This window comes from Scyliorhinus canicula, chromosome 11 (assembly GCF_902713615.1).
Source record: "Scyliorhinus canicula chromosome 11, sScyCan1.1, whole genome shotgun sequence".
NCBI lineage: Eukaryota > Metazoa > Chordata > Chondrichthyes > Carcharhiniformes > Scyliorhinidae > Scyliorhinus > Scyliorhinus canicula.
Genome location: NC_052156.1, coordinates 153,176,291 through 153,188,802, shown reverse-complemented (window position 1 = coordinate 153,188,802; position 12,512 = coordinate 153,176,291). Strand labels below are relative to the sequence as shown.

The window sequence follows — 12,512 nt, the reverse complement described above, 5'->3', positions numbered from 1 at the left end:
TTTAATATTTCCCTTCCCTGTCCTAGGTCTACCTGGTCTGACCAATTTGAATGTTCAGAACATGGCCACATCCTTGGTGTCCCATCTCCATTCCCATACCACCACTTGCCAATTAATCCCTTGCCTCAATCAAAATCCGAAGCTTTCTCTGCTTCCTCTCAGGGGCAGGTTCGCGACCCAGAAATGAACCCTGCCTCCTCAACCAAAGCCTGGCCCCTGGAGCTAGCGGGTGTAGATAAGACTGCAGGATGAATTTTGCCAGCCCTCTGTTGATGGTCAGGGAGGCAGAGGGTGGTGTATAACCTGGTGAGATAGCTGGATTGCCTGTTGTCTCCCGCACGCATTGCCATCTTGCCAGCACTAGGGAAGGTGGCAGATGACCATCTTGCCCAGAGGCCAATTAAACCATTTATGAGGCCAATTAAGGGTCCTTTTCTGCCAGCCGTGACATTTTTCTGGCAGTGGGTCACTATTTGTCACATGGGGAATCTGCCAGATAAATCTCAGCAGGCCAGGCGTGTTGCAGCCCTCTTATTTTGATGCTCTTTCCCACAGATGTGTCCCAGCGACACTCTCCATCCCTAGAACAATGGCACTGCTTTCCTCATCAATACACTCCTCCCCCTCACCTGGACCTGACTAGCCCCGGCATCTCCAGTCCTACTTACCTGGTTGAATTGACGGTGTTCTCCCATAGTGTCCTTTTCTTTCCTGAGTGGTCCCAGAAGTTGCCGTTATTCGTGTTCATGCTGAAACCCCTGAGCTGCCGACCCTCTGAATTACCAGCAACCTCTCGGGGTGGAGGTGAACATCCTTGCGAGGGACTTTAACTTTTCTGTGACCCCAAAAAATGAGGTTCCGGGTCCTGCAGACGGCTAAGGCTGGTTCACCCTCAGCTTTCGAGCTTGTTGTCAGGACCACTGCCGTGACAATCTCAAATCCCAGCTCCTGTGTGGGAAATCCCTCAGAACAAACCCCGCTCCGTCATTAAATGAGGCGGAAACCCCATTCTAACCCACAAATGAGATTTGCACTGCACTCCTGCCGAGTGAAGCTGCAGTGGGCCATCATTTCCCAGAACTCTTCCCAATCCACTGGGGAATAATGACCTGCCCAATTCCAACAGTTGAGAATAAATTAATTAGGTGACTAATGATAATGGGAATATGGGGATATGGCAGGAATGTGGGATTCAATGCTATTGGGGGAAGAATGAGCACCAGTCGGCCTGTGTCCACGCTATACATTTTACTGTCAGGGGTTGAAAAGGAAAACAATTGCAGTATGAAATAAAAACAGCTTTGAACTAATTCACTGTATAATAATCTTTAAAGTTATCCATCAAAATCTGAGATGTATTAAAGTTTAGGTTAGAGCCATTTTGCTGTTAGTGTTGCTCAAAGTAGCCTCTATAACCTTAAAAAATAAAACCAGTTGGTATTTAATCTGATTAAAACGCCTGAATCAGACGGTCCTTAATATTTTAACCAGCTGAATATTCCGCATGTTGAACAGGAAGAGGCTCTGCTGATAAATATAGTTGTCTGTGGTCTTCGGAATTTGGTCGTGCAAGGATTAATCTGCCCTAGATTCAAGAACTGCCTTCACTTATTGTACTTAAGAAATAAATCTCTGTTTTTTGTGGTTTTCCCTTGAAAAGGAGCTAATGATCATTTTGTCGTCTTTAGGGGATGATTGGACCCCCAGGGATCCCTGGCTACAAGGCAAGTCTTTAATAGTTTTAAGTCTTTCTTTAGTATTTTCAATGAAGAGCTCTGCCTGGTGCCGAAACCAATGTTCATCCCTCGGCCAACATCACAGCTTCTTTCCAACTTTGTTCCCTCAGAAAAGTATTTTTAAAAATGTTTTGTTTAATTCACTTCTGTCTTCCACCGGTGTTATCTCAAAGATACCATTTTCATGTGACAAGCTTCACAGTAACGAGAAAGCTTCAGCAGTTACTGTGTTTTTTTCTGGTTTCCAACATCTCCAGAGTATTTTACTTTTGTAGTTGTGACTCAGTTGCCTCTGCATCGCAAATTTCCTGGGTTCTCAAAACTGATATTTCATTGCAATACGGACGGAGCATTGCACTGTTGGAGGTGCCAACTTGGGATGAGACATTAAGCCAAGATCCCGGTGTAATTTAATGGCCCCATCGTGCCCAACTTACTGACGCGATGAGGCTGTTTAATCTCGCAAGAGGCCTCTCGCGATATTCGTGACGCTGGAGATATCTCGCGAGATTCATCTGAACCCCACAAGACGTCATGATCTGGATCTTGCCCTCCCTGGGGCAAATGGCACATCCAAATATGTCTGCACTAAATTCTCCCAGTACCCAGGAACTAGGGGCCTCCCCCGCAAGATCTGGACCAGGTGCCGTTTAGTACTGGTCCACACAAACATGGACCAAATGTAGCAGCACCTGAGGGGTTTCCCAGGCCATTGGAGACCATGGTGGTCAGGGACAGGGCAGGGTAGCCCCATGGCTCTCCACCTGGCATCTGGACACTTTGGAACTGCCAGCTGACACTGCCAGAGTTCCCAGGTGGCACTGCCAGAGTTCCCAGGTGGCACTGCCAGAGTGTCCAGGTGGAACTGCCAAAGTGCCCAGGTGCCAGGGTGGCACTACCAAGGGCCTGGGCATGAGGGAGGCCATTCCCATGAAAGTGGGGATGAGGGGGAGTATGGAGGGATGAAGAGCGGGTATAAAGAGACCTCATAAAGGCTGGGTGGGGTTAAGGGTGGTGGTCTTGAAGGGGGGGCCTGAAAGGAGGGGTGGGGAATTCTGAAAGGGGGGGCCCTCAGCAAACCCATAGCGGTGTGTCTTCACTTGAGGGAGTGTGGGGTAATGCCCATGTGTGCTGGGAGGGCTGACATTTCCCGTGGGGGGGGGGGGGGGGGGGGGGGGGGCACAAGTTCACTTGGAGATCGGGACACCCTTTCAAAATATCTGTGGAGCCGGTCCGGTCGGTGTGTTCACCATTCCATGTCGATAAAAGTGAGGGCTTGACCGGAGAGAAACTCCCCAAGGTCCCAAAAAATGACAAAGAGTGCAATTTAAAGGAAACGAAACACAGTCCCATGTCAGGCGCGTTTAGCCGAGCGTTCCCGGCACTTACAGCTCCGAGAACGATCCCGTTATTAAATGGGACTATGCTTCATTTCCTGGCCTCGGTGAAGAACATCCCACCGAGGCTGCACTTAGTGCCATTTCCTGCACTGATGTGTTCCACACCGCAGCCTCCATATTCCCCAAAGTCCCAACTTACCACTGAGGTTATCAAGGCCCCTGCACCCCACCTCATAAGGGCAAGGCACCCCCGGGCTGAATCTCCAGTGCAAACAAAATGCCACCCAGTCACCTTGGCAGTGCCAGCCTGGTAGCACCGTGCCAGGCATCCTGGCAGTGCCAGGAGGCATTATGTTGGCACTGCTAGGGTGCCCAGGGAACCACCCTGCCCAGAGCATGACCACCCAAGGATCCCCGATCTGGGAACCCCCTGGAACCTCCACCCCAACCCAGATTGGTGAAGGCTAAGTGGCACTCGCTCGGGGTTTCGGAGGTCAGGGGTTAGATCCCGGGCCTTGGGTAACTCCAGTGAGAGCATGTTCAAGTGAGCCTGACTGCAAACTTGAATATGCAATTCTGGCTCCCGACCTCAATGGGTAGAATCCAGATCACAATGTTTCACGACACCTCATTAGATCTTGCGAGGTGTGGCAAGGACAGTAAATCTCGCGAGATTTACTAGCCTCGTCATATCCCTAGTTAGGCGTTCTGAGGCTGGTAGATCGCGGCCTAAGTGTGGTTGAATAGCGGTGTGGATCTCACCCAAAAAGCCGGCAAGAAACACCCTGCCAAACTCACCCAAAATGGCATTAGAAATGTTTTGGTTGAATCAAGCCTCCTCACCTGCCTGGCTGGGTGGTAAAAGATCCCAATTTCAAAGAGGAGTAGGGGAGTTATCCTCAGTGTCCTGAACAACGATTGTCCCTCAATCATCATCACAAAACAGATTTTTAATCACATTACTTTTTTGTTTAGAAATGTTGGCATAATCCGAGAGTTAGTCTGTGATGCCGACACGACAGAAACACGATAGAGTTCCACAAAATGTTTGATTGTCTGGCCCAGGTGCTAAAGGTTCCCATTTCTCTGTTTTCCGCCCATATCCCGCTGGAGTTAGGATGGCTAAATCATTCCTTGTGGAATTTCAAGTCTCCTGTGTTTATTCTCATTTACTCAAGGATATTAGTCCAGCATTTTATTATCTCATCCTCTTTTCTTTAGGGAAATCAAGGGGACAAAGGGAGAAATGGAGAAGTAGGCCAAAAGGTAAGAGCCACATTGGCAACATTAAATCACAGCATTGGATAGGCTGATGGCTTTAGAGACTTGTACACTTACAGAGGCTCTGCACATTGACTATTGGAATGTCAGTGCAACATCCAGCTTCTGCACTGAGCGAATGACCAGCACCTCATTTCACAATGTGAGGAGTTAAGAACCTTTCAGAACAGGAAAAGGCCTCTAGGTTCAGCAATATATTAATTTTTTGGATTGATCTTCACTCTATCACCATATCCTTCCATCCATTCAGTCTTCAGACTTGTATCAAGTTGTTGTTTGAAGTCAATTCTATTGTCTTCCTTCCATCTTCCCGTATAACTGCATTACCTTTTGCTTAGAAGCATCATTATCCTTCATACCTATTTACTTTTAACTCTTATTCATGCCCTTTTCACCCCCAGTCTTGATTGATCTCCCCACTGCCTCCCAACCCTCTGAAAACTTCAGCTCTTCCAAACCTCTGTTGCCTGTATGGTATCCCAGTAAGCAATGACCTCATTGAATGGCAGAGCAGGCTTGAGCGGCCGAATGGCCGACTCCTGCTCCTAATTCGTACATATGTATGCATTTATAACCTTGCTCATTCTACATTGGCACTCAATTCACCAATGCCTCAAATTTGAACTTACCATCTTTGTGTGTAAATCTGTTCATAACATCACCCTTCCCTATCTCTGGAGCTTTCTCTCACTCTACAGTTCCAACCATCTGTCCCAAACTCTCCATTCCTCGTACTCCGACCTCTTCTGCATCCACTTGTTCTTCATCTCACAATTAGCACCTGTGCCATTAACTGCCTAGAGGCCCTAGGCTCTTGAACTTTCTCCCTTAGCACTTCTACCTCTCCTTCTTTAAGAACGCAATGAAAATTGAAGACAGTAAGTCTTATAGTGGTGGCTGTATTCCTGTAAATCACAACTTTTAGTGAATCAACTTTAATTGAATCATGGGTTCCTATAAGAATTAATGTTAAAGCTGAAGTTAGATCCGTTTAGATATTTCTTGCCTGGTGGCTCGGTGGCACAGTGGTTAGCACTGATGCCTCACAGCGTCAGGGATTTGGGTTCAATTCCGGCCTCAGGTGACTGTATGGAGTTTGCACTTTCTCCCCGTGTCTGCGTGGGTTTCCTCTGGGTGCTCCAGTTTCCTCCCACAGTCCAAAGATGTGCAGGTTAGGTGGATTGGCCGTTCTAAAATTGCTCGCTAGTGTCCAAAAGGTGAGGTGGGGTTACGGGGATAGGATGGAGGTGTGGTACTAGGTCGGGTACTCTTTCCGAGGGTCGGTGCAGACTCGATGGGCTGAATAGCCTCTTTCTGCATGGTAAGGATTCCATGATTTAATGATTTGGGGCATATTTAATTACGGTTCACTGTTGTTGTGACTAGTTTACTTTGAACAATCTCCTTTTTTGGTGAAGGTGCTGTCAAAAGAATCCAATATTTCCACTTTATTTTGAACTGCTTAGTGTTTAAGCAGATGAGAGTGGAATTTGGTCCAAACAAATTGAAAAATCATCCACTTCCCCATGTATAATTGTTGGATTTCAGTAAACAATCAGTTGATCGAACAGAAGAAGTGTTTTATTGTCTGTTCGTGAATCTAACGTATTTTTTGAATTGTGTAGGGGAAACGAGGAATAAAAGGAGATAGAGGGGAAAAGGTAAGATATTTGAGAAGTCACTTTTATTGGTTCACCTGATGTAGGATGTTGACACAACATTGACTGATACTGTAGTGAATTCTATGAGGTACCTTGTTGGCCAATAATGTAAAACCTTGCACTAATTCTCACCACTTTTTAATGTTATCTACAGGGAGACCGTGGAGAAACTGGCGAACTGGGACCACAAGGCATTGCTGTAAGAAAATGTTATCCATTTTGATTTATTTTGGGCTGGATTCTGCGCCAGCGGGATTCTGCATTGCACTGGCAACACACCCACACCCATGGCTTTCCTGGCAGCGTGAGGCCACAATGGGAAATACCATTGGTAGGTGGCGGGAACGGAGAACTCCGCTGCCAGCGAGAGCGTTCTGCCCAGGAAAACGCGGCTGGGGTATCGGAGAATCCCGCCCATTTTGTCTGCAACATTATTGGCCACATTGCTCATCACCTGCTGGAATGTAGTTTGACGGTCCATTTTTGTGTTCGCTCATGGGATGTGAACATTACTGACGAGGCCAGCCTTTGTAGCGCATCCCAAATTGCCCATGCAAAGGTGGTAATGAGCCAACTTCTTGAATCGCTGCAGCCCATCTGGTGAAGGCATATCCAATGTTGTTAAGAAGGGAGCACAGTAAGAAGTCTTACAACACCAGGTTAAAGTCCAACAGGTTTGATTCAAACACGAGCTTTCGGAGCGCAGCTCCTTCCTCAGGTGAATGAGCAGTGGTCCGAAAGCCCGTGTTTGAATCAAACCTGTTGGACTTTAACCTGGTGTTGTAAGACTTCTTATTGTGCTCACCCCAGTCCAACGCCGGCATCTCCACATCATGGTTAAGAAGGGAGTTCCAGGTTTTTGACCCAATGACAGTGAAGAAATGGTAATTTAGTTCCAAGTCAGGATGGTGTGTGCCGTGGAGTGGAGTCTGCAGGTGGTGGTTTCCCCATGCATTGGCTGCTCTTGTCCTTCTCGGTGGTAAAGTTTGCAGGTTTGGAAGATGCTATTGAGTAAGTCTTGGTAGTAGCTGCAGTGCATCTTGCAGATGGTACACTTCTGCCAGACTGCCACTGTGCAATAGTGATGGAAGCAGTGAATGTTTAAAGTGATGGATGAGGTGCCAATCAAGCCATTCTTTGTCCTGGATGGTGTTGACCTTCTTGAATGTTGCTGGAACTGCACTCATCTGGGCAAATAGAGTGTATTCCATCACACTCCAGATTTGCGCATTATAGATGGATGGGTAGGCTTTGCGGGAGGGAGGGTGTTGTTGGTCAGGAAATGAGTTACTTGTAGATCTTGGTATTGAGGTTCAATCTCAGGAAGAGTGTATGGTGTTTAGATGGAGCAGGCAGTGAGTTAGGTGACTTACTTGGCTTGAACAGTGGCTAGTATCTGTGATTACTGGAGCTGAGATTCTCCCATTTGTTGAAGATCCTTGGGTTACTTCAATTTTCAGAGTGGGTCAGGGGGAGTGGTATGGAATATAATGGGAAAGGAAAGGATGGGATGGACTTTCCATATGGTAGTCAGAAGGATCATATCTCATGATGTATCTCCACAGGTAGAAGTGAGTGTTGAGTCAGCAAGCTATCAGGGGTCCAAGTCCTTGTCGGAAGAAGGTCCCATAAGCTAAAAAGCACTGTTATTATTTGCATCTGAATATTTGACAGTTCAGACTGTTGCAGCACTGAGCTATTGACATTTTATTCATAAAAGTCCTTCAAGTATTCTGGTACTTCGTGATACTTTTGGCTCACCCAGTCTTTCTTAATTTTCCTCTTTGACAGGGACTCCCAGGCCCCATAGGTTTGAAAGGAAATACAGTAAGTGAATTGCTCAGTGTTATTCTTGGCTTGAACTGATTCAATCTGAGTGCTGAACTGGAGTATCATTTTTGTTCTGTGTGTTTTTCTGACAGGGACATAGAGGCTTTCCAGGTGATCCGGCGAAAGGGGTAACTACTGTGTTTCAAAACAGACCTAATTAATTAATGTCTTTCTACCTCTCCAACTTTCTCTCTCCAAGCTTTTGGTGTCCTGACTGAGGGCTCGATTCAACTAATTGGGAACAAAGTCCCATAGCGAGCGCGTTTAACTGCGTGTTTACCAGTGCTGGCAGTGGCGAGAAACACATGGCTATTCAAATCGACTTGCATTGTATAAGGGGCTTTAGTGGGGAATGCACTGCCGAGGCCACACATGGCCCCGTTTTGTACATTGGGGAGCTTCGCTCGCTGGAACTCCCCTGTGTAGCGAGAGATCGGGGAGCCATTTTTAAATGATGTCCTGATCTCTGAGGCCCCCTAAGCGACCCCTGACACCCCCAGCCTGAACGCACCAAGGAAGGGTCCCCACACTCCGCTCCTAGCCCAATCATGCACGTGCAAACAATTCCAGTTTGGCACCTTGGAAGTACCAACCTGGCGCCCTGGCAATGCCTATCCCATCTGGCAGTGCCAGGCTGGCACACAGGTGGCGCTACCAGGGTGCCAGGCTGGCACCAGCATTGCCAGGGCATCACCCATCCCAAAGGGCTTGCAGCCGGGGGTCTCCAATCCCCTGGGAGACCCCTACAAGTGTCGTTCTGTCTTGGCCCCATTTGTGGTTGTGCTGAATGGTGCTCGTCCAAGATTTCCGAGGAAAAGAAGATGAATCCCAAAGCCTCGATTACCTCAGGAATCTGCACATTAAAGTGAGAATAGCTGTCTCGCTCTAATATGCAGAATTGACAAAAAGTGATCCACCCACAATTAGAGAGATTTACACCACAATGTCTCGTGAGATCATGTTAGATCTCGGGAGGTGTCGAGAGCCGGGTAGATCCCGGGAGTGGGGTCTCCCGGCTTTTATCGGCCTTGCTTGCCACAGCGAGCTGGGTTTCCTTAATACCTCCTCATATAAAAACAGAAAAATGCTGGAAGAACTCAGCAGGTCTGGCAGCATCTGTGGAGAGAGAAAAAGAAACATTTCAAGTCTGTACAACTCTCGTTAACTCCTCCTCTCTCCGCTGATGCTGCCAGACTTGCTGAGTTTTTTCAGAATTTTTCTGTTTTTATTTCAGATATCCAGCATCATCAGAATGTTGCTTTTATATTTCTAACTGCTTATATGGCGCGGTGTTAAATTTTGTTTCGTAATGTTCCTAAAAAGCACCTTGGAATGAGATCTCAATCCAACATGGAAGTTAATTGGCAGAGTTTCACTCCTTTTTCTGGGAGTCTGTTTCACATGTCCACTCTCTTGCAAAATTAAATCTTGAAATTAAACATTTTTTCACCCTAATTTATTTGAAGCTTCGCAATTTAAAACCCTTGTCTTGTAGTTCTGTGTTAAATGGCTCATTTACATTTCTCAACATCTTAAAGGGCTCCTTACAAAACTTCATCTACGTCTTTGTGCATTACAGAAATATAAATGCATTTAATCAGCAATGAGAAATAAATAGATCAATATAAACCTTTTAATTATATGTTTTGTTCAACTTAGATAGTAGGACCTATCGGGAATAAAGGTGCCCGGGTAAGTATAGTTCAATTCTTTGCACCATAAGTTGAAATTCGCAATTTGGTCTATGGATATAACCTGTAAAATGGGTTCAGCATTATTCTTTACTAGATCGCTTAGATTCATAGAAGGGAATTCTGATTAGTTGATGCGTGACAAATAGTTACCAACTCTGGTTCGATGTATTCTTAGAGGTTTAATATCATATCCTTCCTCCCAGTCTCTCCATCATCTCCAGCAATATTATAATCAATCAATTAAAGTGTTCAAAGAAAATTCACACACACACACACACTTAACAGTAACAGAAGTGGATATCAGTTCATGTAATTTCAAGAGTCCAGAAAGTCAAAGTTCAGAGGTTGGGGTTCCTTCATAGAGAAGCTCCAGTTCCTGTGGGCTCCTAGAAAAGGACAGCAGCACAGAATCCCCTTTAAAGTGGATGGCGATGCAGCAAGGTGAGATTGCTGTGCATAAACTTGATTTGCTTGGCAGACGATGGTGAGAAACGTCCAGATAAATAGGCTTTGAGCAGCTGTGCCTTGCCACAGGTTGTTCAGTCAACCTAGGGTCCTACTGTTGGTCTTGCAGATTGGAAGTAAGTTAGCAGAGTGTTTTTTCTGAGTTCTCAGCTGAATAGAGAGATTTCAAAATGGTCACTCAAGCCTGTGATCTCCTCCCTCCACAATGATTTCCTAAAGGAATGTGTATCTGGTGTCTGGACCTGGCTTTTGTTCTATGGCTTATATTGTCCTAGTCTTTAGCCTTTGAAAGATTCATTAATAGGTACTGTCTTGTTAGATCCTCAGACTCTGCTCGAGGGCTAAGCTTATAAAGTTGCAAATTATGCCCATGTCCCTTCTGTAGTTCCTTTTTGAAATGGACCTTGACAGTCCCAGATGTGAGATGGTGGCTGTTAGAGCCTCTACAGGTATAACAAGTCTCAATGTCTCTCTCTATTCTAATCCTCTGATTTTGTGGATTATAATGGGTCCTTACAATGAAGTGTGAGATTCCACAAGGGTGAGGGTGCAACGCCTTTGTTTTTGCAAATGCTGGTGGAAAATTCCAGAAACGATGGCCAGTCTTGTGAGTCATGTGACCTGTAGCTATGATTTTTTTTGGCTCAGCAAAGTCCATTCTTAAATAAGCAAAAAGAGTAAAGTTTGATTTGCAAAGTTTATGGTTTATGTCATGTCTTACTGAAATGTCACTGGTCAAAAACATTCCAAAATGATAGCATCTGTGTGGGGGTAGTATTGGTAGGCACTATTCTCCTCATATTCTCCTCTAATAATTTGATTAGGATAGTCAACATGGTTTTGTGAAGGGTAGGTCGTGTCTCACAAACCTCATTGAGTTCTTCGAGAAGGTGACCAAACAGGTGGATGAGGGTAAAGCAGTTGATGTGGTGTATATAGATTTCAGTAAAGCGTTTGATAAGGTTCCCCACGGTAGGCTATTGCAGAAAATACAGAGGCATGGGATTCAGGGTGATTTAGCAGTTTGGATCAGAAATTGCCTAGCTGATAGAAGACAAAGAGTGTTGGTTGATGGGAAATGCTCTGACTGGTGTCCAGTTACTAGTGGTGTGCCACAAGGATCTGTTTTGGGGCCGTTGCTGTTTGTCATTTTTATAAATGACCTGGAGGAGGGCGTAGAAGGATGGGTGAGTACATTTGCAGATGACACTAAAGTCGGTGGAGTTGTGGACAGTGCAGAAGGATGTTACAAGTTACAGAGGGACATAGATAAGCTGCAGAGCTGGGCTGACAGGTGGCAAATGGAGTTTAATGCAGAAAAGTGTGAGGTGATTCATTTTGGAAGGAATAACAGGAAGGCAGAGTACTGGGCTAATGGTAAGATTCTTGGTAGTGTGGACGAGCAGAGAGATCTCGGTGTTCATGTCCATAGATCCCTGAAAGTTGCCACCCAGGTTGAGAGGGTAGTTAAGAAGGCGTACGGTGTGTTAGCTTTTATTGGTAGAGGAATTGAGTTTCGGAGCCATGAGGTCATGTTGCAGTTGTACAAAACTCTGGTGCGGCCGCATTTGGAGTATTGTGTGCAGTTCTGGTCGCCACATTATAGGAAGGATGTGGAAGCATTGGAAAGGGTACAGGGGATATTTACAAGAATGTTGCCTGGTATGGAGGGAAGATCATATGAGGAAAGGCTGAAGGACTTGAGGCTGTTTTCGTTAGAGAGAAGAAGGTTAAGAGGTGACTTAATTGAGGCAGACAAGATGATCAGAGGATTAGATAGGGTGGACATCGAGAGCCTTTTTCCTCGGATGGTGATGTCCAGCACGAGGGGACATAGCTTTAAATTGAGGGGAGATAGATATAGGACAGATGTCAGAGGTAGGTTCTTTACTCAGAGCGTAGTAAGGGCGTGGAATGCCCTGCCTACAACAGTAGTGGACTCGCCAACACTAAACGCATTCAAATGGTCATTGGATAGGCATATGGACGATAAGGGAATAGTGTAGAGGGACTTTAGAAGGGTTTCACAGGACGGTGCAACATCGTGGGCCGAAGGGCCTGTACTGCGCTGTAATATTCTATGTTCTATGTTCACCTATGCATTGTAGGGTCAATATATATAGATATTTCCCAAAAACCTTCTGGCCATTGCAATTCACTTTTCCCACCGGCAACGCACCCCCGCCCATAGGTGTCCCGGTGGCGTGGGGTGGCTTCAATGGAAAATCCCATTGACAAGCGGATGGAAGACAGAATCCCACCGTGAGCAAATGGCATGCCAACGAGAAACACGTGGGGTACCAGAAAAACCAGCCCCTCATCTTGTGTGAGTTGGTTGTCAGTTTGGTGATCTCCAGTAGAGGCAGCGGGAGCTGAACTTTGAAACTTTTGCTGATTATTAATGTTAACTCTGGATGTTGACAGCTCTGATATAAATGGTGTATGGCCATCTGGCCCAACTCTCTTCTCCTCTACTGCAGCTACATTTGCAACCGGATGCCCCTG

General features: G+C 46.0%; 1 protein-coding gene across 1 annotated transcript in view; it reads left to right on the top strand.

Moving 5' to 3' along the window:
* LOC119973530 (collagen alpha-1(VII) chain-like) overlaps positions 1-12,512 on the top strand; it is a 528,770-nt gene that overhangs the window by 246,106 nt on the left and 270,152 nt on the right. Inside the window, 7 exon segments of the mRNA XM_038811804.1 lie at positions 1,689-1,724; positions 4,298-4,342; positions 5,983-6,018; positions 6,173-6,217; positions 7,810-7,845; positions 7,941-7,976; positions 9,508-9,540. Of these exon segments, the coding sequence (XP_038667732.1) occupies positions 1,689-1,724; positions 4,298-4,342; positions 5,983-6,018; positions 6,173-6,217; positions 7,810-7,845; positions 7,941-7,976; positions 9,508-9,540 (267 nt within the window).